The sequence below is a fragment of the Talpa europaea genome (genome assembly GCF_964194135.1).
Source record: "Talpa europaea genome assembly, chromosome: 9".
Classification (NCBI taxonomy): domain Eukaryota; kingdom Metazoa; phylum Chordata; class Mammalia; order Eulipotyphla; family Talpidae; genus Talpa; species Talpa europaea.
The window spans coordinates 23,734,429-23,751,589 of NC_140076.1; the positions used below are offsets into that span (position 1 = coordinate 23,734,429).

General features: G+C 40.9%; 1 protein-coding gene across 1 annotated transcript in view; it reads left to right on the forward strand.

Moving 5' to 3' along the window:
• Nucleotides 1-17,161, forward strand: part of MACF1 (microtubule actin crosslinking factor 1) — a gene marked incomplete at both ends in the record, with an annotated part of 211,499 nt that overhangs the window by 27,868 nt on the left and 166,470 nt on the right. Inside the window, 4 exons of the mRNA XM_084243390.1 lie at nucleotides 6,323-6,412; nucleotides 8,456-8,551; nucleotides 10,482-10,559; nucleotides 12,932-13,024. Coding sequence (XP_084099516.1) covers nucleotides 6,323-6,412; nucleotides 8,456-8,551; nucleotides 10,482-10,559; nucleotides 12,932-13,024 — 357 coding nt within the window. The remainder of the gene's footprint in view (nucleotides 1-6,322; nucleotides 6,413-8,455; nucleotides 8,552-10,481; nucleotides 10,560-12,931; nucleotides 13,025-17,161) is intronic.

A 17,161-nucleotide genomic window follows, 5' to 3' on the forward strand; every position in this document is an offset into this window, starting at 1 on the left:
AGTTGAATGAGGTTTTATTTAAATGATCTTTTCCCTATCTTTAAGTGTTGGTAGCTGATGAAGTATTTCCCCCATAAAAAGAACTTGAGAAAGGATGGAAGGATGCAATAGAGCTCAAACTCACTTAAGAAGGAGAAATACCTTCTCTGGTAGTTCCCAGAGACTTCAGAGGTTAATAGATAGAAAGGAAAAGCCAACAGTTAATCTGGAAGATGGGATCATTCTTTCCATTTTTATTCAGCTTTGCAATCTAAACTTTCAAACTCCAGATTCTTACTAATGTTCTTTACTGTCTGTCTGTCTGGGACTCTCTAGTGAGGAGAGGATAGTAGACAGCTCAAATGATTCCAGGACACTTTCCTGTACAGTCTCTGCTGTGGCCACATAAGATAACTCACTGCTCCCTAAGCATTGTGTGGACTTTCACACCTCTTTGCTTGTTCATGGCTGCTGGAAAGGTTAGACAGGCACTGGCAGTGGGGTTTAATTTAAGAGATTGAAAAGTAGTGCTGGTTAAATGCTGAAGAGAGAAGTGTGGCCTTTATGGCCAAGTATGACCATAGGTTCATGGCTATATCAGGGCTTGATTAACTCTAAATGCACCTCCTCCCCCGATGAAAGTTATAGACCTACATTTAGACTGTGGACCTACATTAAAACAGATGCTGTGCATACATATCTGCTTATTCAGTAGAGTCATCCTTTGTGGATTTCAGAATCCTCATCCTGAGAGTTGCTGTGTTAATTAGAGCTGGCTGGTATCACTGTTGGATTCCTCAAAACTTAAGGACTTCTCAATACAGGGAGACTATAGAACTTTTATCACTAGGAGTCTCACATTTTGCTCCCCTTTCTCACTCCGCTTACTCCAATGGGCCCTCCAAATCTTCACTCTGACTCCCTGCATTTGAGCAGTTTTTTTTTTTCCACAATGAAACGTCTAGAAAAACTATAATTTTTTTTTTTTAATCTCTAGGCTTTTTCTTGAGGATAAATTTGGCCATTGAATCAATATTGAATTGTCCTCTTAAAATTTAGAAATCCATCCTAAACTACTAGGTTCACTCACTCTCGCTTTCTCCTGTATCTTTTCATATAAGTAGATGAGCATAAATAACATACTTTTCTTTTTAAAATTTCCTCCTTGGACTGATTTATTACTCTTCATCATAGTTTGGATTATGGACATTGAGCTGCTTGTGTTTTAACAGTTTTAGAGAGAAACTTCTTTATATCAGATTTTCTGCGGGTATCAAAGAGTACTATATGGCAATCCTTGGTTCTTTTTCAGGGATTCCTTTATAATTTAATAATGTTGATAATATGTCATTTGTACCCTTCAAACATCATGGAAGCCTTGTGAAGGGAAAGAGCACTGAATCAGGAGACAGTGGCTGGAGGCGTCCCAGCTAAATGATCTTACAAAGTTATTTAACTTCTGTAGGCAAGGCTTTTCTCGTCTATAAACTGGGAGTGTTAGAATTAAATAATCTTTAAAGTCCCTATGGGCTCAGATTCTGATTCTAAGCACTTAAATGCATTTTATTCTCTTTGCTAAAGCCATTCAAAGATTGGGGAAAGCTTTTTATTCACACCCCCCACCCCCCACCTTCTGTGCCATTCTTTGAAAAATCGGTAGAGCAAAGCTTTCCTTGGCTTAGGAATACATGGGATTTGGTGAGGATTGGATTGAGTCAGGGCAAACTTGGTCTTTCAAAATATAGCCATTCATTAATTTTTCAAAATGGCTTTATTGAGATTTAATTCATTTGCAGTTCACGTATTTAAAGTATATATTTCAAAGACTTTTAGTATATTGAGTTGTGCAACCACCATCTTATCAATTTTAGAACATTTTCATCACCCTCCCATAAAGAAATTCCATACTCTTTAGTCATCACCCTTAATCCCTACTCTTAGTTTCTCCCCACAGCCCTAGGCAACCGCCAGTTGACTTTCTGTCTCTGTAGATTTGTCTCTCTAGAGACTTCTAGATGTCTCATGTAAATGGGATCATAAGGTATGATTCTATTGTAACTGATTCTTTGTAACTGGCTCCTCTCATTTAGCTTAATGTTTTCAGGGGTCATCCACATGATAGCACAGATCAGTATTTATTGCCAAAAGATGTTGCCGTGTATGGTTGTGCCACATTTTGTTTATCCATTTATCAATTGATAGACATTTTGGTTATTTTCACTTTGTGGCCATTACAGCAGTGATTGCTGCTATGAATGTTCCTGCTGGTGGGCGTGTATTTTCAGTTCTTTTGTGTATAGGTCTACAGTGGAATTGCTGTGTCATGGGGTAACCTGTGTTTTTGCTTTTTGAGGAATTAGCTGTTTTCCAAAGTAGCCACATCATTACACATTCCTCCCAGCAGTGCCCGAAGGTTCCAGTTCTCCTCATCTTCACCAGCACTTAGTGTCTGTGGTTTTCATTATCCATCCTGGTGGCTATAAAGTGATATCTCACTATAATTTTGATTTCCATTTTTCTTATTGCTAATGACACTGAGCATCTTTTCCTGAGTTTGTTCACTTGTATAGATTCTTAGAAGACATTTACTAATTCTGATTTTCACAGGTAGTGCAAACTGGCAAGGACCTGGGTAGTTTTCCATTCATTTTATTTGTTGACAGAATAGCATCATCATTTCTCGCAAAAAAAAAAAAAAACAGGTATTGATGAATGCTGAGCACAGTTAGTTTTACTCGACTGTCTGTAAAACTTCTGATGCTTAAGAGATTTGTGGAAAACTTTAGAGGCAACCTAGTACATGCAGAAGAGTTAAAGACTGTGCAGTAGGGTGGGCCTGGATTTGAGCAGCCTGGCCATTTCCTAGCTATGTGATCTTTGGGTTTTAATTGAACCTCTGAATCCTATCTTTGCATCTGAAAAATTTCAAGACTTTTTTTTCCTGTTGTTGAAAATTCTCCAGGAAAAACTAACTCGCAGCTCTCCCTTCCCCCATTACACCTGCCTGTCTCTCTGCTGTCATAGTTACTTGGTTATTATACTCAGTCAAATATTGAGAGACACATGCTTTTCCTCATCTTGTAAGGTGTGGTTAATTTTTGCTATTCACAGGTGTTAAAACATAACTGGAAGTTTTCAGAAGAAAAAAAGAGCCTTGGTGTGAAGTCAACTTTACATTTCAAAGTGCCTCCTTTTTCTTTTTAATACTCCAGTGTTTAGCATCCTATTGATAACATGATCTCATTTGGTCCTCAGCCCTACTGTAATTTATTTAAGTAATTTTTCGATGCTTCTCTTGATCTCTGTGGTCTTTGCTAGCCTTACCTGTCAAAAATAAACCCCTCATTGATGTCCTTTTTCTTCTTAGCTCTTAATATCAAGTATTTAATATTTTTTAACTTTAAAAAAAAGCTACCATTCATTTATAATCTTATTGACATTTCACCATTCTCTAGAAAATTATTCTCAAGAATAAAAAATACTCTTATTTGTGGGAGGATTCAAGAACCCTTCTGTAGTCCTCATCTAGGTTTTGTATAGTTGTAACATTTGATACTGGTGATAAGCCCTTCTTTGATTATAGTGTTCTTGGTTTTTTACGTATACTCCTTTCACTGTCTTTCTTCCGGCCCTGCCCTTTGTTGACTGCTTTTCCACCTCTTCCCTTCTAATTTTGGCTGTTTCCTCTGGCTCAATCTTTAGCAATCTGTTCTTCTCCTTGCCCCTAACCCAGAAACGCCAGCATTTCCCATGTCTTGAGCTAGCTCCTCTACGCATATGACTTATGAACTTAAGTAGTCTTCTGACCCAGATTGAATTCCGGTATTTCCTGCTTCAAGAACATTTCCATTTGTAACTCCTTTGCTGCTGTTTTAAATTCAGCACATTTAAAACTGAGCTCACCAAATCTACTCCCTTTCCAACCTTCCTGACCTGCTTACTTCTGTTAGTGGTGCTCTGTGGTTGCTCCAGGTCCCAAGCTTGAAACCTTGAAATCTTCAAGCCAATGGCATGTATGGACTCATGAGAGCCAAATGTTAAATTTTCATGAATTTTGTGAGCTGATTGCTAAATACCATTATTATTAAAAATTAAATTATATATACCTACAATTAAATAAATTATTTAAGATAAAGGTAATAAATTCTCAAAACTCATTACTTCATAATTATTTTGGTACATGTTATTATTGTCTATGCTCTGGAGATTAATTATTTCCATGATGGAAATAGTAGATAATGGTGTGCTATACATTTCTTTCCAACATCACATTTAGTGATATTATATTAGTAGTTTGAAATTGGTCATGGTAGTATTTACACACTGTAGAGATCAACAAAGGCTACAGTCTGACCTAGATATTTTGTTTATTGTCTAAACTTAAAATGGAGAAGAAAATATTAATATTGCAGATTAATAAGTGTGCTGTGTCTTCTAGTACATTGTGGATACTGTAACAGATTGAAGAAATAATATTTAAATGTTTGAAAGCTATTATCTGATTCTCCCTGAGCAGTGTTCTCCAGCTGGGTAATCTGCCCTTTGCACACACATATAATAGAGACACATGCCTTGCATATTTCCACCCCTACACCTAGTCTTACATGCTTTTCCCACCTTTTTTTCCTACCAAAACATTTTTCTAATCTTTTAGATCCTTTCTCTTCCAGAAGTTTCCCCAGATATCTCCAACCTTTCTCTTTCCTGATACCCAGTCTGTTTTAAATACTAGAATATTACAATTGGATAGGACTGTAGTTCAGTTTTCTACTCAAACGTCTATCTTCATCTATACTTAAAAACGTCCAGTGGCTGGCAGTTCCTTCTGAAAGCAGTCCTTTCTACTGTTGTCTAGAGAATACTTCACGTTGGAAATTGATCCTTATAATTTCCAGTTGTCTTCTGATTCTGTGTCATGAACATTGCTTAATAGAATTGTCATGAGGCTTCCTTGGTGGCCTAGGGGTTAAGTCTCAGCGCTATCAACCGCTGTGGCTTAAGTTGGATGGATCCCCAGCTAGGGAGTTGACCCACATGTGACACAGCAGACCTCTCCTGCCTCACCTGCTGCTCCTCTCAGCAGTGTATTTCAGTAAATGTGCCTGTTTTGCTCTCCACTCTGTCTCTGGTAAATCCTCTCCCCACCCCTTCCACCTCCACCCTTACCCTCACCACCTCTGGCCTACACCTCAGATCTTCTATGAATAAATAAAATTGTCACTAGACTTGGAATCAGAACACCTGTTGCCACTTACTAGGCCCACATGTGCCTTACTTTTCAGGGCCTCAGGTTGCTCAGTTTCTTTTCCAGAGTAATAAATTTCACTGAGAAGTTTTTTAGATTAAATAAATAAAACAAAATATGTCTGATTATAAAGCATAGTAGTCAAAGGCAAAAACTAAATCATGGGGGGAGGAATGAAGTATGGGGGAGTAATAAAAAGCACAACAGACTATGGTCGAGGGAGCTCTGACTATGGCGACCACAATTGAGGGGAGAAATCCTGTACTATCAAAGAATTAACAGGATAGTAAGAAAAGTTACCTTAAAATAAATAATTTTTTAAAAGCTAAATGAAATCAAAAAGACCAAATGGAGGTCAAGTTTTTCACTTGGTGACCCTGGACAAGTTACTAAACTCTTTGCACCTTATTTCCTCATGTATAAAACAGGAAGAATAACAGTAACACCCACCTTGTAGATGCCGGGGAAAGACGCGAGAACATGTAAAACATTTATCGCAGTGTTTGACATTGACATTAACCACACATTTCCCCAAAGTGAGATCTGTTTTTTCCAAAGTTCTTGGTTATAAAATTGGAATTATTTTTTCTTCAAGGAAAATATCTTTAAATTCATGATTAGAAATATTTGGTGAGAGAAGGGTTGGATTAGAGATGTACTGGGTACCTGCATTTCAGTTTCCTTTGTATCCCCGTGGAAGGCTTTTTTGACTCTGGATTGACCCACCTGTTCATCACTGGCCATTGTATCAAGATTGATCCATAATAATCCCTCAGATGTTTCAGGACTATTAAAAGTCCTCATTTCCTTGCCCAACCTTTCTAGAATATTGTTCAGGGTTGACTGGAGTGTATAATAGATCTGGCTTCAAATAAAAAACAATCTCTCTCTCTCTCTCTCTCTCTCTCTCTCTCTCTCTCTCTCTCTCTCTCGATCTCAGCAAGTACTCTCCCATATGTATTGTATTCCAACCTGAAAATTCCAGATTTTTTAAATTCAGATTATTTAATTTGTATTTACCTTGAACCAGAGTCTTGTGTAGATAATAAGATCATTCAAGATCAAATAAAAATCAATCTGTTTCACGTTCCTGCATAGGTCCGCAAGCACATCAATGACCTGTATGAAGATCTGCGGGATGGCCATAACCTGATTTCTCTGCTGGAGGTCCTCTCGGGCATCAAGCTGGTGAGCGCCTCTCTTCTCCTAGTTAGTGACCTCACAGGCGTGCCCTGTGAGTGACATGTCAACCACTCTCCAGCACCAGGAGAGTGGCGTCGGTGCCCTGTTACACAGGGGGAAGTACAGGAAGAGTTTTGGTGCACTTAATTTCTAACTCAGACTTAGAGTTTACACATGATGTAATTTCATCTCATCATATATATTCATTTCTTGATAGAATCAGGTATCTATTATATATTCCTTTCATATCTGCATGTTTTCTCCTTACTCATTCTTTTTTTTTTTTTTTTTAAAACATTTATTTATTTATTTATGCAAGCACTGGGTACAGTCAGAAGCGCGGGAGGGTGTGAGAATTCACCAGAGCCAGAGCGGGGAGCAGAGCAGGCAGAAGGACCGAAGTACACTGCTGAGGGGAGCAGCGGGCAGCAGGAGAGGTCTGCGCACCATGTGGGACCCTCCTCCGGTGGGCTGGGAGCAGCCAGGGATCGAACTGGCGTCACAGAGGCCCCAAGCAGCTTCGCAACCCAGCACTCAACCGTTGCGCCACTGGGAAGGCCCTCCTTACTCATTCTTTATCTGTTTGTAGATACCACTGTTTCAAGAATAGTAGGTTTGCACTTAAAGATTTTTGAATAAGGCATATTTTTTCCCCTAGATTTTTGTTTGTAGTCTACATAGACTCCGTTTTTCCTATCATGAAATTGTTTTATGTTTTCAAATAAGGACCTGAAGTTTACATTTAAGAGCCCAGGTATGGAATTCTTTTTTCCCAGTTTGCCTCACTTTCTCCCTTCTCTGTGATTCACCGGGTCTCACAGATTTGGAGAAGTGCTGAAGTTGACGTCTGAGCATAGCCCTGGATGCAGTACATTTGGGCTCTGTGGATAATTAAATAGACCCAGTTTCTCCCAAAATGTATTAAACATTACTTATGGGAAACACCTACAAAATGAAGACAAACCTTGTCTGAGCCTCTGGGCTGTTCAGATGATATTCCTAAGCTTGGTTTGCAGATCAAAGTCACCTCCCCTGTGAGCCCGCTGTTTCCTGTCTTGAGCCTAGTGGAAGCAGGTGATCCCGTGCAATTCCTGTTCGATCTCTAGCCTCACAGACAGCATGGTTTTCATTTAGAAAAATCCAGGGATGAGTACTGGAAACCTCTGTGGGGAGAGAGCTGAAGAGGTGCCTGGCTTGGGGAGTCTATGTAGCTCAGCCCACACACTGCCTTTGGTGAATTCTTGACAGTCATTGTTTGTTGTGTTTCAAGAACAGCAGTTGGCACATTAGACTTTACTCCTTAAGTAATATTCAGCTTCTTCTAGGATTAGGGTTTGGCTTCCCCTGGGCCACTTGTTTTGGTTTCACATTTTTTCCCTTTGCCTTGCAATAAAAGTTAGTTTATCATTTTTAATGGTCTAACACTGACAGATGTCTTTATTAGCACAGCCAGCTATTCACCCCCACATGGTAGATTCTGAACTAGAATGAACTCTGGTCCTCATTTGTAAATCTCATAAGTAATCAGAATTTCATTTTGCTGTGCTAGACTTTCCTCCTCACAGCTTACAACCTTATAATTTAGGCTATTTGACTAGTATATTTGAAGAGATTATAGTGATTTTACATTGAAATGTGATCCTTTTTGGTCACATTACTTACAAAACAGGTTAAAACCACTCCACTCTAATGTCTTTTTTAACCATTGAAAACTTACAGGTGTTTAGGGAGATGTTACTAGGGGATCACCTTTTTCACTGAAAACAGCCAAATATCTCATCCATGGTTATTCTCATCACCTCTTTCTCCCTTCATTGAATCACAAAAGCAGAGAGGGTGGGTGGCCATGGAGAACTGAAGATGTTTCAGCATTAGCAGTGCTCAGTGTAACCATCTGCTCTAGTCTTGATTTGGTTTTGCATCTTTTTGGAGGTGGGAGGGTACTTTCATCTTTTTTTTTTTTTTAATATTACATTCATTTTCTTTTCATTTTTGTGTTGTGAATTTCCTGTTACTCTGTGTTGTCTTTGCCTTGGTTGGTGGCCAAAGGAGCCAGCAGGGCTGAAGACCCTCCGTCTGGTGAGCATGCCCTCTTGGCGCCACACAAACAGTGAGGACCAGGAAGAGGAAGATGATGATGATGTAGTAGGTCCTCCTGGGAATGCCGCACCCAGCTGGCACCCAGGGCCATCAGAAAGTCTGAGGTGCTCTAGGTCTCCAAGTAGCTCAGTTTCCAATTGCCTTCTTTAGCCACCTGAGAATGCGGGGCCCAGAGAAAGTGGTTAAAACTAATTGTGCCTCTTGCCACCATTAGATGATCCTGGACTGGGAATTGTTTTCCTTATCTAAGAATGGCTGGCACAAAAGAATAATGGTGTTTGGAGATGTCGAGTCCTTCTGTGACTTGGAGACCCAAAGCTTTCTGATGGCCTTGCTGTGTTGTCTGAGCCCAGGTTGCAGAACTGTGGAAAGTTTAGCTGATAGCATGACAGTTAATCGCTCACAGCTCCACACCCCAGACTAACTGGTGTGCTCTCTCCAGCCTTCAGATTCTCACCTCACACGGTGTCATTTGTTTATAAAACAGCCTGTTGTTTGCCAGCCACTCACTGCATGGAGATTTTATGCTGTGATTAACAATATCTCTAGTTGCTGTAGAGGACAGAGATTTAACTTGCATGTTCTTAGGGTATTTATTTTTGGTGGGGGCCAGAAGGAGTAAAGATTAATGTGTGTACAAGGGGCATTACCTTGCAGACCCTAAATTTTAGCCCATGGTCTGTCTCCAGAAGCATGATCAGATAGTGTCCCCATCCCCTGTCCTCTTAAAGTCATCTATCCACTGATCTCCCTTTCTGGTACCTTCAGATTTTCAATTTCACAGGATCTGTCATCCTCTGTCATATTCACAGTTAATTTAGCTGAACTGGCTGAGAAGAAGTTCTTGGCAAAAAAGTTTTTCTTAATTCTTTGCTTTAGGAAGATATCTTGTTGCGCAGAGAGGCCTCAGCGCCTTGTACAGGATCTTGGGAGCCTGTATAGGATCTTGCTTAGTGTGGTGGGAGGTATCCAGAGAGGCACTTCCACCCCCGTCTCCCACGGAGTTCGTGCCCATGTCCACCCAGAACAGTGTTTCCTCAGTGCAGGAACCCACAACAAGGCTGCCTCATATTTCGCCAGCTTTCAGTTAGGACCAGTTTAACATTTACAGATGAACTGGGCATAATCTAATGGCAATGATGTTTTAGTCCCAATTTTAATGAAATAAAAGCAGTTTTCAAAAGTGTGGAGAAGAAAACGTTCCAGAGATAGATGGCCATCCACATGTCCCCAGTGGACAAGCAGACGTCACCCACTTTTGGTTGGATGGCACCAGAGGTACTGAGGGGGGTGGGTTTCTCTCCTGTGATTTGTGTGACATCCAGGGTTGAGTGACTGGAAAAAAAATTTTTTTTTCTCTGGAGTAGTATGATATTGAATAGCCTTCTATCACTAAGGTTTGTTGGCTCTGGTGTTTCCTACATTGACACCCATTTTCCTGGAAAATAGGTTTCTTCCTGATTTTTGCCTCTCCATTTAGAAATTTTCACTTTTTGATTGAACATGTGTAACTCCCTACTCCCCAGTTTTAAACTGCTTACTTCCAGTTGCATTTGCCAGGTTTCTGATAAGGTTGATTCTGTCCATTACCGTGTGATATGCAGTTAGTGCTTTCCACCATTCCTATACATAAGCGCTTTCAGAGCTATAGAAGCAGAATCTCTGTTCCCATTAACCTCACATCCAGATTCAAGTTATGCCACGTACACCTGCAGAGGAACCTGTGGAGAAGCTGCAGCCCTGGTCCAGTGTTCGCAGTCAGAAGGCCCTGTGTGCTCAGGGGGCGAGTGGGAACAGGTTCTGCGCAGGGGAGGGGTGCAGAGCCTGCCTCAGAAGGCTGCTTTGTGTGTGCTCCCACACCTGGCTTCCACCCCTGGAAGTTCTTTAGGGTCTCTCAGTCCTTGAAAGAGGAAAGGGGCCTGCACAGGGAAATTGGTGTAACTAAAATTAACATCCCTTGTTTGTTTTTTTGTAGCCCCGGGAGAAGGGCAGGATGCGTTTTCATAGGCTGCAGAATGTGCAGATCGCCCTGGACTTTCTAAAGCAGAGACAGGTAAGATGATCCTGTGTGTTCCCCATGCTGCAGCGGGTGTTGGCCTCTGTCCCTATTCAGGGATGTCCTCAGCATTCTGGTAACTCTAGTGGTTGCTGAGAATGTTAATAAGAAAAGCAAAATGCTAAAGATTCAACTTTATGGACCCACCTTAGGTGGGGGTCACAGCAAACATGAAAGATAAACGGTGAAGAACATGGGAAGAGGCCCAGCATCCAGGAAAAGAGGAAGCCGGAGTCCTGTGTCATCATGAAAACTAGATGAGGGTGGTTGGACCGTTGGCCACCACAGCAGATCATAGGGAAGGGTCTTAGCATCAGTGATGTAAGACAACAATTTTAGTAGAACAGAGAAGTATTTAGAGTATATTGGGCCTGGATGTTAGTTTTTTAAAGAAGTTCTTCCTTCCCTAGATGAGAAAGGAAGACAACAACATATTTTTAGACGTATGAGGAGAAACCAGTGAAGAGAGGAAGACTGAAGACAAGAGTGAGGAGGATATGTAGAGATCTACTAGTCCAGGGTCTTCACTTATAGACGAGGAGACTGGGGCCTAGACTTGCCCCAAAGCACAAGTGAGAGCGAAGCTGGGATGAGAGCAAACCAGGCTCCTGACAAGTTGTTGGTCCTCCTGCACTGTGCATGCTGTTTTCCACACGCTGTCCTTCCACCTGTTGCTTCCTGTTGACTAGAAGCAAGTCCAGGGATGGAGGCATAGGATCCAGAATACAGAACACAGTGCTTGTCTTTGAAAATGAAAAGGAAAATGCCTATTTCTCTGGGGCAGAGGAAAGGGATAAAGGCACAGAGATAGTTTGTGATGGTGAGGGAGTCAGTGTGTTTATCTGCTTAGAGAGAGCTGTATGGGAAAGATTTGGTATAGCTGTGGTTGCCAGGTAACAGCACAGGTCAAGATGACATCAAATGGAATGTATACCTTTGAAGTTAGTCCATTTTTGTTACTCTTATCAGCACTTCTCATTAACTTGGGGCATTCTCTCTCTCTCTTTTTAATATTATAATTCTTTTTTAAAAAAAATTTTGTTTAAGTTTATTTTATAGGAATTCTCTTTCTGTGTAACCCCATAACAGTTTCCTTCTACTTTATTATTTCACTGATGTAATACACTGTAGGCCCTGTGAGACAGGGGACATGATCTCATTCAACTTCTGTATCTGCATCATTGTCATAATGAATGCAAATCAGTACTTAATAAATACTTGCTGAAATAAATTGATAAATGAAAAGTGGTAGGAGACTTGGAGGCCGCTCTGGAAGGCATGGGGAGATGGGAGCTCTGAGACCAGGGAGGGAAAATAGAGGCGTAAACAGGGCAAAGACTGGTGAGGGGGACGAGGTACTTGTCTTTCTTAACCTTGAAAAAGGAAAAAGTCAGGGCTGTGATGACTTATAACAGAGCAACTCACAAGACCACATGTGCTTGCAAGGTTGCTTTGCTGGTGGGAGTGCATAATGGCACAATCACACTGGAAAATAGTCTGGCAGTTTCTAACAGAACTAAACACCATATGACCAGCAAGCCTACTCCTAGAAATTTACCCTAGAGAAATAAAAGAATGTGCTCTCCCAAAATCCTGCACATGAATAGAAGAGTTTTATTCTTAAAATTATCTCAAATGGCAGACAACCCAAAAACCCTTCAGTGGATGGTGCATAAACACATGTAGTATGTTGATGCAGGGGAACACTACTTAGGAATAAAAAGGAGAAGATGATTGATATATTCAGCAGCTTAGACTGGCAACTCAGTGGCATAATGCTAAGTGAGGAAAAGGCAGTATTAAATGGTTCCATTTACCTGAAATTCCAGAAAAAGCAAAGTTGGAAAGAGAACAGTGGTTGCTGGGAGTGGGGGTGAAGGCGGGGTTTGACCTCAAAAGGTCCACATCAAGTAAACCTTTTGGGGCATGGTTCAGTTATCCTTTTTTTTTTTTTTTTTTTTAAAGATTTATTTATTTATACAAGAACCAGGGTACAGGCCAGATGCGCGGGAGGGTGAGAGGATTCACCAGAGACAGCGGGGAACAGAACAGGCAGACTGATGAAATACACTGCTGAGGGGAGCAGCGGGCGAGACAGGAGAGGTCTGCTTCACCATGTGGGATTCTCGCCTGCCAGCAGGGATCGAACCCATTCTGCAGAGGCTGCAGACAGCGTCACAGTGTGGCGCTCAACCGCCTGCTCCATGAGGGAGGCCCCTGTTAATCCTTCTGTGACAATAGCTACGCAAATCTATATATGTGTCAAAACACCAAAAGAAAACAAAAACAACACTGACTGTGATTGATGAAAATCTAAACTCAAGCAAAACGTCCCAGAGCTCTGAGATCAACTTTTGTTTAATTTTTAGGTGAAACTAGTGAATATTCGCAATGATGACATCACAGATGGCAACCCCAAGCTGACCCTGGGCCTGATCTGGACCATTATTTTGCACTTCCAGGTAGGGTCTGCAAAGTTTGGGATCACTGTTGCTTGGTTTGTGCTTGGTTTAGACATTGCAGCTGCCCTCCGTGGGGCCTCCTTCTCTGTATTGGACAGTGAGCAAGGGTGTCTGTGGGGGTTGGAAAGGGTGGTTAGGGCTGGCCTGAAGATGAAGCTGTTGCAGCCTAAATCCTGAACTTCCTAATCATTTGCATGATTAACTAGGATTTTTTGCTTGTTTGTGCTTTTGGTCCTGTCATTGGCAGTCTGGTCCTTAGAAGTCTGTTCAGCTGAGTCAAAACTGGCCCTTTAAAGACTCAGAGAATGATGGGTGGGGAGAGATGTTGGTTTTAATGCTTTAGAAGGGTGGGGTAGAGACTTATAATCCTGCTTTGATGTAGACTTCATCTCTAATGATCTTAGAACAAGCCACAGAACTTAGAGCTATGGCACTATCTTAGTTCGTGCTGCTCTAACAAAATACAATTACTAGGTGACTTAAACAACAAAGGTTTATTTCTCACACTTCTGGAGACTGGTTAGTCCAAGATCAAGGTGCCAGCAAGGTGGGTTCTCGGTAAGGGCCCTCTTACTGGTTATGTCCTCACATGATCTTTCCTTGTTGCATACATGCAGAGAAAGAGAGTCTGTATCTCTTCATCCTTGATAAGGAAATTAATCCCACATGGCTGTTCTACGCTCAGGACTTCATCTAACCCTAATTATCTCCCTAAGGTCCTGTGTCCAAGTACCATAACATTGGGGGTTAGGGCTTTAACATCAGAATCGTGAGGGGACACAAACATTCAGTCCACAGAAGCACCTTCGTCGCTGGGTTTGTTTATGTGCTTAGAAGCACAGCCTGTAGCATCCATCATGCCCAGGAGCACTGGCATCTTAGCAATGTCCCCATGGTCACATGGCCTTCTTGTTACTCCCCCTGCTTCCTAAGAAGGCAAATTCTTTGCAAGTTTAGATTGCTACTAGAAAAAAGTGTCTATCGCCTTAGTTTTAGAAAAAGGCTGCCTTGAATCACTTTAGCCCAACCAAACAAAACCATTTCTCTCCAGCAGCTCCCATAACCAACTGCTTTATAAGAGGCTGATGGATTAGACGGAGCTCTTATTAGACAGATAGGAAAAGAGGCTAATGTATTATCTCAAGGCACTAACTGCAGGGGCTGAGGCAGCTGTACATCCGCGTTGGGAGTTAGCACCATCTGCTGGTTAAAGACCAAACAGCAGGTGCCCCAGAATTTCTTAGAACCTGAGAAAATTTTTAGTTTAGGGCTTATTTCTTGGGCCTTTGGTTTGGAGCCAATGCTGGCAGTCTGCAGTGTGGGGTAACATGTATTTTTGTGGAACCTTAAGGGGTTCTCAGACATGCTTTAGGCATAGGGGTACATGGGAGCATGAAACTGGCAAGTGTGCCATGGCAGGGTGGGAACAAGGCCTGGATTGAGCTCTCACGGAGGACTGGTATTACCTCCTTGGTAGTACAGAGGAGGTATTTTTAGAGACACTGTCGTTTGTTCATATTTTGCCACAAACCTGCCCTCACTGTGGATGCCCAATGAGTCTCATAAGTGTGAGGAAAGAGGAATATACCTACTGCATCTCTCCTTACCCTGAATGCCACTAATCTCTTTAAAAAAAAGGGAAACTCATTGGCCCAGGAACAAAAGCTGAACTGGTTAATTAAAATTTTACTTTTAATTAACAGAGGAGGTGAGGTAATGGAACTGTTTCTTTCCTGGAGTTTTTTCTCGCTCTTTTGAAAAATTTGTTGTAGAAAATTCAGACGTTCATAAAAGTAGAGGAAAGAGCCTAAAGATCCCTCATATGCCCCTCACGTAGTGCAGCACTGGCAAGATCATCCCAGTATTATTTCACCCATGTGGTGCTCCACGCCTCGAGTCCCAGCAGGCTATTCTGAAAGAAATTCCAAACTTCATAGAATTTCATCTGTAAATATTTGTGTGTATCTCTGAAAGATAAAAATCTTTTAATTTAAGCAACTGCAATGTTATAACACCATAAAATTAATAAGTTTTTAAAATGATGAAATATCTGCTCAGTGTTCAGATTTTCCCAGCTAACTCCTTAAAAAAAAAGTTTCTTTGAATAAGAATCCAAACAAGATCCACATATTGCAATTAAATTTCTCTCTCCCTTTCTCCTCTGTGCCCCTTGCAATTTGTTAAGGAAAATCAGGTCTTTTGTCCGATAAGGTTTATAGAGATACTGATGGCATCTCTGGGGATGTCTTCCTGCAATGTCTCCCATCTCTCCATTGTATTACCTATAAATTGGTGGCTTAGATCCAGACTCCAGAGGCTCAGTAACATTCAGGTTCATTTGGGGGGGGGGCGTGGAAACAGGGGGGTGGTGCTGAGTTATAGACCTTCATTGCTGCATGTAGAAGACATGTCACGTGTGCTGTCTCTGTCTTCAGGATGTTGAGATTAGCAGGTGTGGTTGGCCTGATCCGTCTCTCCTGCATTCCCTGCTAACTCGTCACCTAGTGGTTTCAGCAGCTACCGATCATCATGGCTAGTTCCATTATTTCATTAGAAGTTGCAAGATGATAATATTCAACTTCTGCAATTCCTTAAAATTAAAAATTTTGGGGAGACATCTGTAAAAAAGAACTTGACTTCATCAGTCACCCTGAGAAATAGTTTCAAGGAAAGGCAAGATAAAAAGACAAATGCTTCCATCTTAGCTCTCTCCTTGCCAGTTTTCACAATAATTAGTTGGTTCCCTAAGATTCTCCAAAGGTGACCAAGGAAAGTTCTTTGTTGATTTTTTTTTGTTCTTAGTCTCACTGCATGGATTTTTTTTTTAAAAGATTTATTTATTTATGCATACAAGAACGGGAGTACAGGCCAGAGGTATGGGGGGTGAGAGGATTCACCAGAGACAGAGTAGGGAGCAGAACAGGTGAAATGACCGAAATACACAGCCAAGGGTAGCAGCGGGTGAGTCAGGAAAGGTCTGCTGCGCCATGTGGGTAGCTCCCTGGCCGGGGATCCAACTCTTGCTGCAGTGGCTACGGTTAGCTTCATAGGGTGTGTCTTAACCCCTTGCGCCACCAGGGAGGCCCTCACTGCATGGATTTTTAACAGATTTAAATGTGTTCCAAATACAGCGATCTTTACTCCTAACACTCAAAGAGCTCTCTTGTTGGAGCTCCATTGTTAAGATTAGCCTCTTAAAGTTGACTGAGCTCTTTGACATGAGCCCAGTAGTCTTTGATAATTTCTGTTATTTCTTGTGTGATGAGAAATCAGCAGTTTCTCCAAGAAACTGATTCTTTTTGACCGCAGCTTAAATGTTACAGGCTTGGTCGCCATTGCTGGGCTTTTTCTGTGGACAGAACTAGACAATATATGCGTATTTTTCCATTAAAAAAATCATGAATTAATACTGATATTTCTAATTCAGAGTTAGAATTAGAGTTTTAACTTGTTTGACTTTATATTTGAATCCATTTTTTTAATGCTAAAAGTCTTGATCCTAGCAATAGTTAATATGTTATTCCCTTTTCACACATGCACACATACATATACCTGTAAAATCATGCATACCATTTTATGTTTGAATCAAAACATCAGTACTAATAATATGATTACTGAGAAGCTTATGATTTCTTTGCATTCTTTTTCCTCTTACTATACATCTTCTAAGGACGTACACAAAGTTGTATTTTAAAGTCATTGAGATTATTTCTATATCATTAAGCCATTAATTCAGTACGTGAATTAAATTCATTTGTTTTTATTTGCCTTCAGTTTTAGTGATTTCTTTTATCCCCTTTCAATTTAAAGTTTATAAACCCATTGACACTATTCCAAAGAGAAGTTTTAAGAAGTAAATACAGGTGTGTTCAGAGGAGCCTTGCTTTCAACTCCACCCTCCCTGGGGCCTCTGCCTTTCCCTACAGCTAGCTAACTGTACATAACACACAATTTTGATTATCATTCGATTGTTTGTTTATTTTAGGAAAATACATTTTTTAAGGACAAGTTTTTTGGACTGTAATTTACATACCATAAAATTGATCCATTTTCATTGTATAATTCATTGAGTTTTATAACAATCACTGTAATCCAAATTTAGAACATTTTCATCATCCCGGTAAGATCCCTCTTGCC